This window comes from Pristis pectinata, chromosome 6 (genome assembly GCF_009764475.1).
Source record: "Pristis pectinata isolate sPriPec2 chromosome 6, sPriPec2.1.pri, whole genome shotgun sequence".
Taxonomy (NCBI): domain Eukaryota; kingdom Metazoa; phylum Chordata; class Chondrichthyes; order Rhinopristiformes; family Pristidae; genus Pristis; species Pristis pectinata.
The window spans coordinates 52,879,966-52,897,511 of record NC_067410.1 but is presented as its reverse complement, the minus strand read 5'-3'; the positions used below and the strand labels follow the sequence as shown (position 1 = coordinate 52,897,511).

Below are 17,546 nucleotides of genomic sequence, written 5' to 3'. Positions count from 1 at the left end.
TTTAGTTCTTCTGCCAATCATCTTTTTTCTGTGAACCCTGGTCCTTGCCCCCTACACCAATGGAAGCAGTTTCTCTCTGTCTAATGTCAAAACCTTCCATGACTTCAAACACCTCTGTCAGGTCCCCTCACAACCTCCTCCATTTCAAGGAGAACAACTCCAGTTTCTCCAGTCTCTCCATGGAAATGAGGTACCTCATCCCTGGAATCACATCAGTTAATCTCTTCTGCACCCTTTCCAAAGCCTTCCCATCTTAATCCCAGAATTGGACACTATCCTCCAGTTGTGGCCCAGTCAGTGTTTTATAAAGATTCATCGTGACTTCCTTGCTCTTGTGCTCTCTAGCTCTGTGTATAAAGCCCAGGATCCTGTGTGCTTTTTTAACCACTTTCTCAACTACTCTTTTACTTGCAATGAATTATACACTTACACCCCCAGAACTCTCTGTCTGTGTACTCCATTTAGAACTGCCCCACTGGTTTATATTGCTTCCTTTCAGTCCCCCTTCTTGAGCCCAAACACAGAATAACAGATATACCAGAGTGATTTACAGGCTGGGATCAAAAGGGGAGGATCAGATTAATGTTCAGGATTCCAACTGTGTTGAGCCTCAGGTGGAGTTTGTGCTGCTGTTTTGTGACAGAGGGACCCTTGTAGCTCACTTAATCCTTCTGGTAATTTCGTCCATTCTAATGCTTGAATTAGCTGGAGATGGCATTTTGTAGGCTCAGTAGTGAGATATTGGGTAGGTGGGCACTGCACAGGTGATTATTCCTCACAGCCACGGAATCCTCCAGAGTTAGTTAATCAACAAGATGGCTCACCACCAGCTTCTCATGGGCAATGAGGGATCAGCAATAAATGGGGGCCTTGATAGCAATTTCCCAAACTCAAAACCAACTGTTGATGAAAGGCAACTTCATGGAGCATTTGGGATCCTTATGTTCTTTTTCTTGCTTCCATTAGGATTCACCAACAAATAAACTCTTGTATGCCAAGGAAATTCCTGAATACAAGAAAGCAGTGCAGAGATATTACAGAGAAATCCAGGAAATGATCACACTTAGTGAACAGGAAATGAATGCTCACCTGGCAGAAGAATCCCGGGTAAGTAATGAGGCTGAAGGAGCACAGCAGCTAGGACAACTGCAGTGTGCTATCGAATTCACTGTCTTTGCTCACAGAGTGTGTTTCATCCATCATTGTACCACTGGGATTAAAGTGGGATGTTGCTTCAGTACTCTCCATGGACAAGTCATGTTAAATAAGAGGATAGATGCTTCAGGGCTGGAGGTGAGGCAACTACAGGCAAGCCCTGACTGCAGATTTCTAAACATTTTCATTATTTTCTTTACAGAAATACCAAAATGAGTTTAACACCAATTTTGCCATGGCTGAAATCTATAAATACGCCAAGCGATATCGCAGTCAGGTAAGGCCACCAGTGTTACATCACCAAAATGTTTCAGCTCTTCACATCAAACTACTGTAGCAAACCAACTCATTAAAAAGAGGCAGGCTTGCTCCTTTTGACTGTTCACCTCACTGGCACACATGTGTACGTTCATTCACTCAGACAAACTCTAAGGCAAGCATTGAGACTCAATCAATCTGGGACACAGACACACTCACATTCAAACACTTTGTCACTTAGCTGCAGATTGACAGATGTGCATTCAGTCTCAACTGTGCACTTCACTGTGTCCACCTGTACACAGACACACAAAGCTACCGGAAAGTTCCTACACAATCTCAGCACTGATCTCATTGTTTGTGTTAGAAACAGTTTCATGAGTTGCAGAAAGTCCCCATTGTCAATGTTTACTGCTGTTAACAGGTCACAGAACAGACTCCAGACTCAAGCTCTCTTCCTTCCCCTCTCCCTCTAGGTGATGAATGCCTTGGAATCAAACTCAGTGACTAGACGCATGCAAATGCAACACAAGTTCGAACAAGTCATTGCGCTGATGGAGGACAACATTTATGAGTGTTGTAGTGAGGCGTAGCTGGGTGAAAGCTTGCTGAATGAATGCACCAAGACCTGCCCTTCCAACACAGAGCCTTCAGCAGATAGTTCTCACCACAACATGCTGCCCTTTAACATTATCTGATGGCCTCCATGGCCCTAAGAGCTGTTGAACAGACCCAGTCGACTGGTGTGGCAGCACTGAGTCAGTGCTGGCATGCGATTCCATGGGCTGTAGGTGGCATGTCCTGGGGATGGGGTGCTGATTGTGAGCAGGGAAGGTTCAGCATGGGGGTGGGGGGGGGTGGAATATAGAGAGAGGAAGGGAGGTGCTTAGACAGGGAGAGACCATGTCTGTGTACCCAGCAACAGTGAGGTCCTCTCAGAGTGGTGGGAAGCTGCCTGATACAGTTAGAGAAGACATGAGTGGGAGATGAGGAACTGGCCCCCAGGACTACCACCACTGAGAGAACTCTGGGCAGGCCAGTGATCATTGGTGGAGTCTTTCTGAAGGACTGCAGGGGATTGGTGCTAAGAACCTTCGTTCCAACAATACAATAACAAAAGGAGGTTGGTATGGGGGCTGTCGGGCACTCAACCAAATTCTCAGGGATTCACTTCTGACTTTGGGCTTAAATCTGAAGCGGTCATTTGTAAATGAGGTGATTTTGTGGTTTTCATATTGTGCAATGTATTTCAGCAGCTGACTTTGAAGCAGGTTGGTTAGTATGTGGACACTGTGTCAGCATGTCCACAGAGTGCCTCATCTGCTTCAACCCCCCCATCACCACCTTTGGATATCAATACTTCCGCTGGATGTGCTGTTTAGTTTTATGAATAGATCTATTAAACTGTTCTACTAACCAACCTGGCTGTGAAGCTGTCTCTGATCCAGGCTGTGGGAAGGCTTGTCCAACCTTGCTGCAATCCCATGGGGAGGAGGATAGGGACAGGAGTGGGTCAGTTGGCCCCTTCAGAGTGGGACACTCGAAAATCACCCTCTGTCCTTCTGTAGCAGCCGTTGAGCCTGCCACAGTGGTCAGACGGGAGAGCAGAGGGCGCGTCTCTGGGCCAGCACAGGGAGGTGATGCCTGTGGTCTGTGGTGGGCCTGACGCACAGCCAGGCCATCTTTGTGAGAAACACCAAGCCAGTACACATCAAGGCTCTGTGGGGAAGCAGGGGTCAGGTTCTAGGCTTACAAGGTGGCCATCCTAATTTATCCAGTATAGGTATTTATTAAAAAATGTTAATGACATTTTAAATTTCTACTAACCTTTACTGACAATGTAGATGAACTAGTTGTAATGGTAATGCTGAGGTTGAAGTGGGAACTGTGAAGTGGGTTCCTGTGGAGCGGAGCCAACCATTGCCAGTACTGATGGCACTTGGTTATCCTGACTCCCTGAGCTTCTGGTTTTAGGTGTAGTACTGTCACTTAGCTGCTTCCTGAATCACTGAATCATCTGATGGAATATTTTCTGTCCTTACTCCTTAATCCACCTGTTTGGGAGTATCACAAGCATAGACTGCTATCACGAGTGATAAGACTTGCTCTAATTTGTGCCTCTTTCCTTTTCACTCTGTGTACAGTTGACTCTTTGAGGCCATAAGCATGAGTCACCAATGATGAACCTTATCTATCTAACACCTCCTCCATACTAAAGTCAACACTTTATCCTGCTTCCTCAGTGTCACTCATTTAGCCTGGTGCTTGGGGTGGACAGTTACTGAGAGCGATGGCCTGTGTGATGTTCACAGGGTAAGACCCAATCACACTGGGGGTAGCCTGGCTGTGGGACAATGGGCAGTCACCACCTGATCCCAACCAGTCCACCAATCCCAGCATTGCACTGCTCCCTGTAACCCATCCACCAATCCTGGCATTGCAGTGCTCTGTGTAACAATGAACCTGTACCATGCACAAAAAGTAAACGGTCACAACTTATTTTCTATGGAAAACTGAAATTGTGCAAACAGTACCCAGTAAACTGAGGCCTGAGTGTATGTGGAGATGCTTGTACCTAAGATGAGTTATCTGGAGATGCTTGTACTTAAGATGAGTTATCTGGAGACATTCAGTAATAAATGGGCTGTAGCCTCAGTTAATGGAGCCACTTGCTTGGCCAATATAAAGCAGGCAGCCATGTGTCTGACGATCCAGAGAACATGTGTGTTCATGCAGAGTGTGCTCCTACCATGTTGCTAAAGCTCCCTCCATACTCCATACCTGCAAGAAGGGGCAGGACCTTTACCTGTTCAGAACCCGCTTAGGAAGGTAGTCGTGGTCTGATCACGCTGGCAGCGTTGCCTGATCCTGGTGCCCTCAGGACTAGTGCTCTGGGTCTGGCTCAGCACCTGCATCCTGTGCTGATATCCAGCCTAAAGTAGTAATCAGATGTGGTAAATGGGAGTTAGCACATTGTCAGGCAAGTCACTTGGATTGTCCTTTCTTAAACAATTTCCTGGCCTCACCAACAAACCATGCACTTCATCTCATTGAATCTAATTTTAAGTTCTCACACCTTAAGTATATCAACTAGCAGAGGTGGCAAATGGAATCCTTCATTTCCACAAGGCAATTTGTGTGCACCTCATGATCTGTAGGGTGAATTGAAGCAGTGCCCAGCAGTCTGGTGTGTGCCACTTTCCCAACAGCAGGTTTCAAATGTGACTGGCACAGTCACAATGCACAACCAAAGTGGATCATGACCAAGTATGAGGGATTGCACCACCTTTAGTATGTTACATGCCTTTTGTTTTAATAAAATGTTTTTTTGTGAACACTGGCTCTATTTGTCTTCATGTTTGGATCTGTCATGTTGGTAGGCTCTACAGTGGCCTCTTTGGGAGCTCAGTAAAACTTATGCTGGACCTGTCCCAGACAGAATGACAGGAGCCATGGGCTGTACTTGACTGCTGACATACTGAACAAGCAACATCCCACTCAGGCAACTGTGGACTGGAGGTCATTGTCCCAAGTTGAGGGTAGAGTGCTTGACAGTGCAAAGCCCAAAAGGTGGGGTTAATTTGGTAACCAGACACAACCTCAAAAACTGCCAGGTAATTTTGTACTCTCAGCTGGTGAGGAAGCTGGGACTCTTGCCAGCCCAGGCCTCCATTTCCACAATGTTGTTGATTCTTGATGGCCTTCAAATCAACAAAGCAAATCACCTGCTTATAATCTAGTACAGAGTTCCTGAGGAAGAGAAAAGACAATATGGTGTGTGGTCACTGTGCAGAATGGCCAGGACCATCAAGGAGAGATATCTCACTGCCCCAGAGACAGTTCTGCTCATATGCTTTAGGATGAGGTATGAATCATGTAGGGCAATAAACACATTGCTGCTGGTTTAAGCAGTAGGCTATCAAAAGAGCAACCTTACAGTCAATGGCTCAACGCTTCAGCCAGGGCTGGTGCTGGAGAATGAGGCAACCTACACAAGGAGAATGTGATCCTCCACATCCTCAGAGGGGAGCTGATGGACAGGCTGATGAGTCTTAGACCAGTGATGTTCACTAGACCACCTCACCCGAGAGGACAGGTTCCAAGAGCACCCTTTGCAATGCAAAGCCCGGCACGTGAAGCATTTACAAGCTTCTCCCAATGGCCCACCATCACAGAAGCCAGCCTTCAGCAGGTTAGACTAATCTGATGATATGAAGAGCAGAGTGTACTTGCACCTACTGAAGGCTGTGGGAACCAGATCACATCCCACTGTGTGGCTCCAGAACCAATCATGTTCCAGCTGTACCCCTGGAGACACAGGAGTCTGCAGGTGCTGGAAGCTGGAGCAACACAAAAATCTGGAGGACCTCAGTGGCTCAGGTAGCATCTATGGAGATCTACAGTCAGTCGCCAATTCAGGTCAAGACACTTCATCTGGACTGAAAGATAGAGGGGAGATGGCCAGCATAAAAGGTGGAGGGAAGGGGTGGAGTAAGAGCTTGCAGATGATAGGTGGATCCAAGTGAGGAAGGGTGATAAGCAGAGGGAGGAGTGGAAATAGTGACAGAAGCTGGAGGTGATTGGAGGAGGCAAAGGGCTGAAGATGATGGAATCAAGGGAGGGAGGGGGCAGATGGAAACAGTGAAAGTGAGGACCCAGTGGGAGTGTGTGGGTGATTGGCCCAGGGTGTAGTGACCAGTAACTGACTATGAGCTGGACTTCTGCACCATTGAGCCAGAGGCAGGAGTTTGAATTCCATCTTGGCCATTAACTACACATGGAACTTCAAAAAAAGCAAATGATCAACATGAAACTGCTAGGTTATGGTTAAAAACTCATTGAATTCACTCCAGGTAAGATAATTTCCCTCCTTTGTGTTCCAGACCCACCAATGTGGTTAACTCTTAAAAGCCTCCTTAATTCAAGGATGATTATAGGAATGACAAATTAATACTGACATTGTCAGCAATGTCCACATCCCATGAACAAGTAGTAAAAATCCTGCATTCCTGGCTTTGTCACAGCCTTGGCCCAAACCTGAACCAATCAGCAGAATTCCAGAGGTGAGAGTAACTATCCTTCACAGCAAGAATACATGTGACAGAGTGTGGCATCAAGTTGCCCTGGTAAAACTGGTTAGAGGGTGTTAAGGGGAAAATACCATCAATGGTTGCTGTCATTACCTTCCATGAAGGAAGGTGGTAGTGGTTGTTAGAGGCCATTCACCCCAGCACCAGGACATTGCAGAATGTTGGGCCCAACTCACCTTTAGCTACTCCATCATAGCTCTCCCTATGAAGTCAGCTTGCCAGTGCTTGCTCAGCATCCATTTCCACACACTTCCATGGTAAATAAATAAAACAGACAAGGGTGTGAGCCTCAGATCACACATCTGGTGAGTGTTAACTCCTGCAGCTCTCCAGGCAGATCAGCAGCAGAGAGGAAAGCTAGTTATTGGGGTGGATGCTGGACATGACAGTTTATTGTAATCAAATACAGAGCTGAGGTAGAGAAAAGACAGAATATAGTGCAGTCACTGTGGTATGAATGCATTGGGGAGTGTGCAGAGGGGATTCACCAGGCTGCTGCTTGGGATGCAATACTGTATTGTAGGTACAAAACCAAAAAAGCTGGGTTTGTTTTCCTTGGAGCAGAGGGGTATCTGATGAGGCATAGAAAGTTGAGGCATAGATGGAGAGTAGGAGAAAGTTCTTCCCCATTGTACGAGTATCTATAACAAGAGGGCAAGCTTAAGGGCACTTGATTATGGGAAGAATTCCTTCCTCCACCAATGGTAGTTGAAACTGGAGATTACTGCCTGAGATGGTGAGAGGTACTGAAGTACTCATCTAAATAGTTAAGTACTGTGATGCCCTGGCACAGAAGGCTACAAGCCAAGTGCTGGAAGGTAGGATTGGCATGGATATGGTGGGCTAGAGGGCCTGTAGTAGGTAAGTTGATGGCAAGGTGATAGGTGTCATTGGGTGATTAAGTGTTGAGCAATAAACTCACCTCCTATGATCTAGGGGAGGAAATGGACACCTGCTTCCATAGCCTTGATCCAAAATAGACCAAAGTGCTGAATTCAAGAGGCAGGGCAAGGGTATCCTTGATACCAGGGCAGCATTTGACCAAGTGCAGTATCAACTGAGATGTACCCAGTAGAAAGTTGGGCATTTGTTGTCTTTCTCCTGGGGCCAACATTAGTAATCTACTGCACACTTACCAGCAAGTTAGTTCTCAGTGGAATCAACAGTTGAAAGGAGTGTGGCCTAAATCACCAACCCATTGCCTTACATGGCAACTGTCAGCTTCACTTCCAGCAGGTTCCTGACTCACTGCATTTTCCCTCCATCTTCCACACCACAGGCTTCTGCAGCTGTCAGGGACAAATTAACATTTAAAACCCTTCATAATTAGCACAGCAAAAGATGCAGAGTCAGGAATACTGGTGTCTGTCAGAAACCACAGGCCCATTACAGGAAAGATTTGATGAGTATTTTTTTGGGGGGTGGGAAAAAAGCCAGATGGACAGGTTTGACTTGCTGTTGGGGTAAATATTAGGCAAGGTTACCTGCAGCCAATTGGCCTGAAGACTCACCATTTCTGTCATTGCATTCCCTGGTGAATTTCCTACAGCAGGGGACTGCCATTGTCAATTAGGGAACCTGCCAAGGTGCAGGACATTTTCCAAATGACCAAACCAAAAGGCTCAATACATCTTGTTAGAACTTTATTAAACAAATCTACAAAATACATTAAATTTAAAAGTTGCTATTCATTTGTTCAGAGACAGCCTGCCCCATGAGATGTGTTTGGCCATCAGCAGCCCCTCCTGGACCCAGCCATACTGGTGGATGGTTGAAGCTCATCTGGAGCTAGTCTGTGACCCTGTGAAGAAAGACTCAAGGATCCAAGGCAGGAAGGGAGAAACAAGCAAGGCAGAAGACTACTTTAAAGCCTTATTTGGCAAGGCTTCTGAAAGTCCACCTCTCTTTTTCACCACCTTATCTGTTCTCCCAGTGCCTGAAGGTTCGCCAAGCTTTTTATTCACTTCCTTCTTTCCTTCAGGTTTTGATGTTTTATCAGATGACTTCTTGGATGATTTCTTGGCTACTGCTGGTTGGCTTTTCCCTGATGCCTTCAAAATCAGGAGAACATTTAGTGAAACCTTCCAATCAATGAGCAGATTTGCACTTCTGATAATCCAAACAAGCCACAAGCATACAAGTAACAATGAACACAAGAAATTAGGAGCAGGAGTAAGCCCCTCAATCCTGCCCTACATTCAATATCATGGCTGAGCTGCCTCAGGCTTTCTTCCATGCCAGATACCCATAACCTTCATCTCCCTGAAGTTTCAAAATAATTATCTACTCTATCAAAGAGGGTGCAAGTTTTATCCTCTTAAAAACACCTAACAATTTAGCCACCACAACACACAGTCCAAGATTTGCCATCCTCCAATATAGTTTCTACACCTCAGCATTAACTGACTGCCTCCTTATCTGTGACTATATCCCCTCATTAGAGGCTCCCACAAGTGGGAACATTGACATCTACCTGGTCACAAACTGTCACCCTTTCTCTACCAGCAGGCTGCTTTTGGGCTTTAAGTAGATTCTTGCTGCATTGATGGTTGGAGTGCTGTGGAAGGCACCAGTCTCTGCATTGGTACCATTTGCACTCTAGTCCAACCATTGTTGTGTAACTAGAGGTATTAATAGGAATAGTGACATATCCAGGAGGATAGTGGCATCACTAATGAAGCACCCAACCTCATCTACAGTCCTGCAACTAACAGCAAATTGAGGTTGGCAACAAGACTAGAGCTCCCTTTGGACTGTTAGAGTTTAGATGCCAAAGGCAGAATCAAGTCACCACTTACCTTCCCAGATTCTGCTCCTTTTCCTTTTGAAAGTTCTGCAGACTTCTTTGGCTTTTTTACCTCTGCAAAGAGATTGAAGCTGGTTGGGAGCTCTTTTATGAAACCACATTGGGAGTTGGAGTACAACAAAACAGCTGAGTGTTAATGTTATGTTCATTGACACTGTAGCATGGATTGTAGAGTCACAACCATCTGTGGTGTGATGGTAAAAACACAAGGTTCAAAGTAATGCTATTCAACTTCTTCCAGTGGAGTGGACCCAAACTTTGGAATTGGCCTTTAGACTGAACATTTATAGTTTACCATCCAAATAAAGTCTGCAGATCTCAGGACAAGAGCTCAAGGTTCTTGGAGCTCCATTATACACTATACTGAAGCAGTGTTGTCTGGATGTACACAAGACCATTAGAACCATAGAACCATCAGCCCACCATGTTGTGCTGGCCTTCAAACCACACCCAAGACTATCTAACCCCTTCCTCCTACATATCCCTCTAACTTAAATTCCTCCATATGCTTATCTAAGTCTTTTGAACTTGACCAACATATCAACCTCCACCACCACCCCAGGCAGCACATTCCGTGCACCAACCACTCTCTGGGTGAGGAATCTCCCTCTGACATCTCCCTTGAACTTCCCACCCATTACCTTAAAGCCATGCCCTCTTGTTTTGAGCATTGGTGCTCTGGGAAAGAGGTGCTGGCTGTCCACTATCTATTCCTCTCAATATCTTGTATACCTCTATCATGTCTCCCTCATCCTCCTTCTCTCCAATGAGTAAAGCCCTAGCTCCTTAGTCTCTCCTCATAATCCATACTCTCTAATCCAGACAGCATCCTGGTAAACCTCCTCTGCACCATCTCCAACACCTCCACATCCTTCCTATAGTGAGGCAACCAGAATTGGACAGTACTCCAAATGTGGAGTAACCAGAGTTTTGTAAAGCTGCATCATCACTTCATAGCTCAAACTCAATCCCCCAATTTATGAAAGCTAACATCCCATAAACTTTCTTAACTACCTTATCCACAGATCACAAAGTTGCCTCCACAGGTAGATATGAACCCTCAGATCCCTCTGCTCCTCTACACTGTCCAGAATCCGGCCATTTACCTTGTACTCCACCTTGGAGTTTGTCCTTCAAAAGTGTACTACCTCACACTTATCTGGATTGAACACCATCTGCCACTTCTCAGCCCAGCTCTGCATCCTATGAATATCCCTCTAAGCTTTGACAGCCCTCCACACTATCCACAACACCAATCTGTGTCATCTGCAAACTTGCTAACCCAGCCTTCCACCCCCTCATCCAAGTCATTAATAAATATCACAAAAAGTAGAGGTCCCAGAACCAATCCCTGTGGGACACCACTAGTCACAGCCCTCCAATCCAAGTGCACTCCCTCTACCACAACCCTCTGCTTTCTACAGCCAAGCCAATTCCAAATTCACACAGCCAGGCTTCCTGGGATCCCATGCCCTCTGACCTGAAGAAGCCTACCATGTGGAACCTTGACAAATACCTTACTAAAATCCATGTAGACCACAACTACTGCACTACCCTCAATCTTCCTGGTCACCTCCTCAAAGAACCCTATCAGGCTTGAGAGGCAAGATCTTCCCTTCACAAATCCATGCTGGCTGTCCCTAATCACTCCATGTTTCTCCAAATGCTCAGATCCTATCTCTTAGAATCCTTTGACAGCTTACCCACCACTGATGCAAGGCTCACTGGTCTGTAATTCCCTGGACTATCCCGACTACCTTTTTTGAATAAGGGGACAACATTTGCCACCCACCAATCCTCCAGTACCATCCCCATTGACAAAGACAAAGATCCTAACCAATGGTTCAGCAATCTCCTCCCTTGCTTCTCAAAGCAGCCTGGGGAATATTCTGTCAGGCCCCAGGGACTTCTGTCCTAATATTTTCTAACTCCAACACATCCTCTCAATATCTACATACTCTAGAACATTACCCTCACCTACTGTTCTCAGCATCATCAAGACCCCTCTCCTTGGTGAATACTGAAGAGAAGGATTCATTGAGAACCTCACCCACTTCCACAGCTTCCAGGCACATCCTCCCACCTTTGTCTTTAATTGGTCCTACCTTTACTCTAGCCATCCTTCTGCTGTACATGAGAAAGAAGCCTTGGGAATTCTCCTTAACCCTACTTGCCAAGGTCTTTTCATGTCCCCTTCGCTCTCCTCAGCCCTTTAAGCTCCTTCCTTGCTGCTCTATATTCCTCACGAGCCCTGTCCAATCCTTGCTGCTTACCTTATGAATGCTGCCCTCTTCCAACTAGTTGTTCCACCTCTTGTCACCCACAGTTCCTTCACCCTGCCATTCCTTCTGCCTCACTGAGACAAATTTATCCCTAACATCCTGCAAGAGATCCCTGAAAATTGACCATATCTCCATAGTACATTTCCTTTCAAAACTGTCATCCCAATTTACACTCAAGTTCTCACCCTATGGTCTCAATTCAGCTTTCCCAATTAAATATCTTCCCATCCTCTTTGCTCCTATCTTGTCCATGACAATGCTCCATAACCTTTAGAAATGGTCACTGTCCCCTAAATGCTCACCCACCAATAGATCTGTCACCTGGCCCAGTTCATTACCTAGAACTAGACCTAATATGGCATTCCCTCTAGTCAGCCCGTCAACATACTGTGTCAGGAATCTGTCCTGGACACTTAAACTGCACCCCATCTAAACCTTTGGCACTAAGTAGGTGCCAAACAATACCTGGGAAGTTGAAGTCTTCCATTATAATAACCCTGTTATTTTCACATCTTTCTAAAAACTGCCTCCCAATCTGCTTCTCAGTATCTCTACTGCTACCAGGGGCCTATAGAATACTCCCAGGAGGGTAACTGCCCCTTTCTTGTTCCTAACTTCCACCCATATTGACTCTAGAGAATCCTTCTACATTACCTACCCTTTCTGCAGCTGTAACAATATCCCTGACAGGTATTGCCACCCCTCCTCCTCCTCTTCCCCCCCCCCCCCACCCTTTTAAAACAGTGAAAACCAGGAATATTCAATATCCATTCCTGCCCTGATGTCAGCCATGTCTCTGTAATAACTACAATATCATAGTCCCATGCACTTATCCAAGCTCTCAATTCGTCTCCCTTATTCCTGATGCTTCTTCCATTTAAGTAAATGCACTTTAGCCCATCCACCTTACTACTTTATAGCCTGTACTCTGCTTCTCCTTCCTCAAAGCCTCTCTACTTGAGAGATCTGACTTTTCCCCATCCCCTTCCTGACCTACTCCTCTAGTTCCCTTCCCCTTGCAATCTAGTTTAAACCCTCCTGAACCACCCTAGCAAACCTGGCTGCAAGGATATTGGCCCCCCTCAGGAACAAACTAGTAACTGCAAAACTTACACTTGTCCACAGACTAAAAACAAAAAAGGGAACAGTTAACTTACCTGAAGTTAGCATGTGAAAATGTTGCCCCTCAGATTTTCTTTAAACCTTTCCTGTACAAACTCAGCTTCAAGCTTTTGATACTCCAGTATGGGGAAAAACTCCAGCTATCTATGCTTAATTTTATATAGTTCATCCTGCTACCTCAATTATTCACTCCAGTGGAAACAGACCCAGCCTATCCAATCTCTCCTCTAACAAGCCCTCCAATCCAGAAAACATCCTCTAATCTTTTCTGTACCCTCCAGTTTAATCACATGGCAACCAGAAAGGCACACAGTACTCCAAGTGCAGTCTAACTGATGATTTGTACAGCTGTAACATGACATACCAATTTCTATACTCAATGTCCCAGCCAATGAAGGTATGGCATGCCTGCCTTCCCCACCCCCATCTACCCATATCAGTTACAGGGAAATATGTACTTGTACCTCAAGGTCTGTTCTACAACACTCCTTAGGTACACTGTATACCCTGCCCTGGTTTAACTGTGCTTTTAAATCCACAGAGACTGTAGGTTACAAATTCTGTTTTGAAGTTACCAATCTACCCACTTGGAGAGAGGGGACATTAACAGCCATTTGATCCCAGACAGACCACAGCATGTGGAAATTTGTTCAACCCAGTAGCATGGACAAAAGACTAGACCAAAAGCAATGAAGAGTTGGCTCATGTGTTAGAATGAGCTTAGATGAGAAGGAACCAAACAGTAAATATCATTACCTGATCTTTTATCAGCTCCAGTTGTCTTGGCCTTGAGCTTTACATCTGCCTTTGCAGGGCCAACATTGGGGTTACTGTTTTCATTGGCTTTCTTCACAGTTTTTTTGGCTGCAAGCTGGGAAAGATTAATCATGGGACTTCAGATAAATCAGGAAATTGCTTCAGCTTCAAAACTATGTAATTCGCATGGTATTGTGAAACAAAACAACATCTGAAAGAATTGGTGGGTTGGAGAGGTTGGTGGGACAGAGACATCTGGCAGTGCTAGACAAGGATTGCTGGAGCACATGTCAGGGGCAAGTGGTTTTGATGACAGCATTTACCCACCATTGGACACCGACTTAAGCTGGGCATTTTAACAGAAGAATACAAAAATGTGTGTAGAAAGTCACTCAGCACATCATTCTCCACACCCCCATTCAATATGTTTGTGGCTAACCCACCCCAAGCCTGAACTGAGTCAGTTCCCCCATAGCCCTGAATGCCTGATTCTTTCACAAAACCTACATCCTCTTAAATACCCCCAATATACCCTCCAGGGTAGAAGAATTCCAGCAGTTCACTACCCTCAAGAAATTCACACACTTCAATTTTAAATACCCACCCCTTGTCTTGCAATATGCCCCCTTGCTTGAGTCACTAAATGCAGGATGATCCCTCAGGCTCTGGAGGTGGAGGGAAGAGCTCCAATCCCAGCTGACCTACTGAAATAGCTCAAAGTGATTCCAATTCTTAGATGGTTCTACAGCATAAGATAGGGCAACTGGTCCCCAGCCAAGAGGTTGAGAACCAGGGGGCTCAGTCTCAAAATAACCAGTTAGCCATTCAGAGCTAATGAAAAGTTACCACTTTACCCAGAGGCTGGCGAATCTTTGGAATTCTCAACTGGATGACTGTGGTGGCTCAGTAAGGATGTTCAAAATATACCAATTGACATTGGATATCCAAGGAATCCAGGAATATGGAGTTAGTGCAGAAGGAGATGCTGCAGTAGATCAACCATTTTGTATAGAATGGCAAAACAGGTATGAGGGGCTGAGTGACCTTCTCCTGCTTTTATTTCTTACTCAGCAAAAGACATCAACAGACCAACTCCAAGATGAAATAATAGGCAAGTACATCATCCAAGGTGGGCTCAGTTGCAGAACAAAGTAATGATACTCAACCAAAAGTAGGGAAATAATTTTACCCCTGAACATTGGGCAGTGAGATTCGTTGCATTATTCAAACAAATTCTCCTCCCAATCAAGATGCATCAGCATTTTGGATGAAAGGCCAAGCTTCTATCACAGGTAGTTGTTACTAGGGTCAAACTAAGACTCCCACTCATTGAATCCTGTTCCATGCCAGATATATAATCCCATCACAAGGTAATGGAAGATCGGTGGGGCAAAATGTTTCTATCCACCAGATTCTCTTGCCTAGCCTCACCCAACACATGAGACACTTGGCATAACAATCAGTGCAGTTGTCTGTGCAACAAGGACTGATGTTTGTTTCAGTTTCAACAAGGAAACTGTGTACAGACCCTTTATGAGTAGGAAGCCAACACTGAATGATTGCATGTTGAAATATAACACTACAGGCCCTTCAGTCCACAATGTTGCACTGACATTTTATCCTGCCCTAAGATCTAACCATTCCCTCCCACATAGTCCCCTATTTCTCTATCATTCATGTGTTTATCTAGTGGTCAAGACAGGCCAGTAGTAGAGAAGCAGACCTGCTATGTCAGAGTTTTTTTTTGGGGGGGGGGGGCAGTGGTTGTTGTTGAAGATGCAGAATCTCACTGTTATTACAATTGATAACCAAGTCATCCAAATGAATGTTATCCAAGGTGCAAGCAGGTCAAAATCATTTATCAGGACACAACTGGAATGAATGGCAAATTGTACTGGGGACTCAAATTGGATTGAAGCAACTTGGCTGATAATTGGATAATAAGAATCAGAAGCATCAGGAGACCAGGTTAAAGGGCATTCGCCATTAGAGTGAATGAAGTTTAACATAAATAGTTACTTTTTAAAAGTTTCTATTCACCAACTGGGTAATAGGTACAATGAGTTAAAGGACCATGCTTACTTTGAATCGTCCTGTAGCTCCAGTTGCTTTTGAGTTTGCAGGCCTGATGAGAATGCCTTTTTCAAGGCCAACACTCAAGGCTTTCTTCAGACTGTACTTGAGGATGATAGGATTCACTGTGGGGTAGGCTGAGAGAATGTAGCTCTTTATGGCTGGTACTGAAGTACCTTTGGGATCATTGCTTTTCTCCAAGGCTTTAACCACCATTTGTATAGTAGGAGGACGTTTGTACTGCAAGTGGATTAATGTACTGCTGGTTCTCCTGCTCACCCCTGGAACAGAAAGGCACAACAAGAATTTGGGCTTTGACAAGATACATTACAATTGATGTTGCCTCCAATTTCAAGAGTAAAAGATGAGCAAAATCAGCAGGTATGGAACAGAGTCACTTTATTCAAGGAGAGAAGGACATGGAGGGAAAACAGTTAAGGGTCTGGGAATCAGGGAGTAGGACAAGCACTGCAGCTGGGCCTCAAGAGTAAGCTTGGGATTGGAAAGATTCCAAGACCTCAATACATTGTAAATACTAACCACAGCTTTAGTGCAGTGGGATTTGGACAAAGCATTTACTTGGCTCCAACTAAGAAGAGGATGCAACATTTTGCTCTCAGAAAGGAAAATCAACAGCAAAGAGTTGCTTTTTGAAGTGGATGGAGGCAAATAATACTTCAACTCAACTAGGTTCAAAGAGTAAATAATTAACAACAAGAGCTAGTTAAGGTAGCATATAATCAGGTTGGATGGTGTGAACTTATATGGGAACAAGTCAGTAAATTGGACAGTCAATTCCTCAAAGGAGGAAGAGTTGAAGTAACTATTCTTGATGCCAAGGAGCAATTAGTTAGCATCTAACTGGCACAAATAATTGCATCAAGGCAGTGAATACAAAAGAGGCCCAAAGAATAAAAGAATTCCAAAACAAAAATCAGGGAGACAAATCCAGAAATCAGTTAAAGGCAGCTAGATGGCTTTGGGTAAGCATATCAAAGAGACAGCCACTGACAACAAGTTAAACCAGTGTCACTCCAAGTTCTCACCCAGACCACCTATAGAAGAGGTTGAATTAAATGGAAATCCTTGTACCAAATGAATTCTCTAGTCCATCTAAACTTAGATCACTAAAACCATCTGCTGCCCAGCAAACACACACTCATGATCTACTCCTACCTGCAAGGGGCATCTGCTGACTCCTTGAAGGAACCACCCTCACACCAGTTGTTTGGGAGCCACTTTTTCCAGGTCCTGTTGGTGCTTTCTTTGGAGGCATAGTGATTAATATAGTGCAAAGGGTGCTTGTGTTGGATGATGCCTATATACTTAGTGAATCAGTCAGACAAGTTTCTGATTGGCTTGCAGCTGAACCTCATTGAGTCTGTCAATGAGTTTGGTGTTGATGACTGTGTGCTGAGCTCCTCCTTACTGAGAGATTTCTTATAAATAAACCAATAGGAGTGAGGCTGGATTAACTCAATGACATCAGCAGAATCCAAACTTCAAATTACAATCCATGGCTCATTTAAAAAGATGGAGACTCCATCATCAACACACATTAGCTCACAGAGTGTGATAAAGATAAAAAATCCAACTCCTCAAACAGAGGTGGGATTTCTAATACAGCCAAATATAAAATCAATGTTCAAAGGCACTCACTGCAGTGCCATGCTCACAGATTGTGGAAAACCTGAAGCTTACACAGGTTCTACATGTCAGTCCTTTTGTGATACAAGGACTTAGATTCTGAGATGTCTTGGATTTTTTGAGTGAATCATAGAATCATAGAACAATACAGCACAATACAGGCCCTTTGGCCCACAATGTTGAGCTGACCTTTAAACCTCGCCTAAGACTATCTAACCCCTTCCTCCCACATATCCCTCTAACTTAAGTTCCTCCATATGCTTATCTAGTAATCTCTTGAATTTGACCAATGTACCTGCCTCCACCACCACCCCAGGCAGTGCATTCCATGCACCAACCACTCTCTGGGTAAAAAAC

At 44.8% G+C, this 17,546-nt stretch overlaps 2 protein-coding genes across 3 annotated transcripts in view; one reads left to right on the top strand and one right to left on the bottom strand.

Annotated features, from left to right (window-relative positions):
- Nucleotides 1-4,229, top strand: part of plxnd1 (plexin D1) — a 121,629-nt gene extending 117,400 nt beyond the window's left edge. For both annotated transcript variants that reach the window (XM_052018330.1, XM_052018329.1), the window contains exons 34-36: nucleotides 967-1,107; nucleotides 1,358-1,432; nucleotides 1,890-4,229. In XM_052018330.1, the coding sequence (XP_051874290.1) occupies nucleotides 967-1,107; nucleotides 1,358-1,432; nucleotides 1,890-2,006 (333 nt within the window). In that variant the 3' untranslated portion in view covers nucleotides 2,007-4,229. The remainder of the gene's footprint in view (nucleotides 1-966; nucleotides 1,108-1,357; nucleotides 1,433-1,889) is intronic.
- Nucleotides 4,230-8,129: 3,900 nt separating this feature from the next.
- On the bottom strand, nucleotides 8,130-16,829 carry LOC127571810 (protein B4). The gene is made up of 5 exons (XM_052018521.1): nucleotides 16,719-16,829; nucleotides 15,552-15,823; nucleotides 13,470-13,584; nucleotides 9,302-9,363; nucleotides 8,130-8,554 (listed from the first exon to the last, which is right to left on the bottom strand). Exons 1-5 carry the CDS (start codon nucleotides 16,816-16,818, stop codon nucleotides 8,363-8,365), a joined length of 741 nt encoding a protein of 246 aa, XP_051874481.1. The 5' UTR covers nucleotides 16,819-16,829; the 3' UTR covers nucleotides 8,130-8,362.
- Nucleotides 16,830-17,546: the final 717 nt, after the last annotated feature.

What these genes read in the sequence shown, in the direction of transcription:
- LOC127571810 (XM_052018521.1), bottom strand. Translation starts at nt 16,818, where the DNA reads ATGCCTCCAAAGAAAGCACCAACAGGACCTGGAAAAAGTGGCTCCCAA. An exon ending in TGGAGCTGATAAAAGATCAG is followed by an intron (nt 9,364 to 13,469) that starts GTAATGATATTT and finishes ATCTCTTTGCAG; the next exon opens with AGGTAAAAAAGCCAAAGAAG. An exon ending in AAGGAGCAGAATCTGGGAAG is followed by an intron (nt 8,555 to 9,301) that starts GTAAGTGGTGAC and finishes CTGATTTTGAAG; the next exon opens with GCATCAGGGAAAAGCCAACC.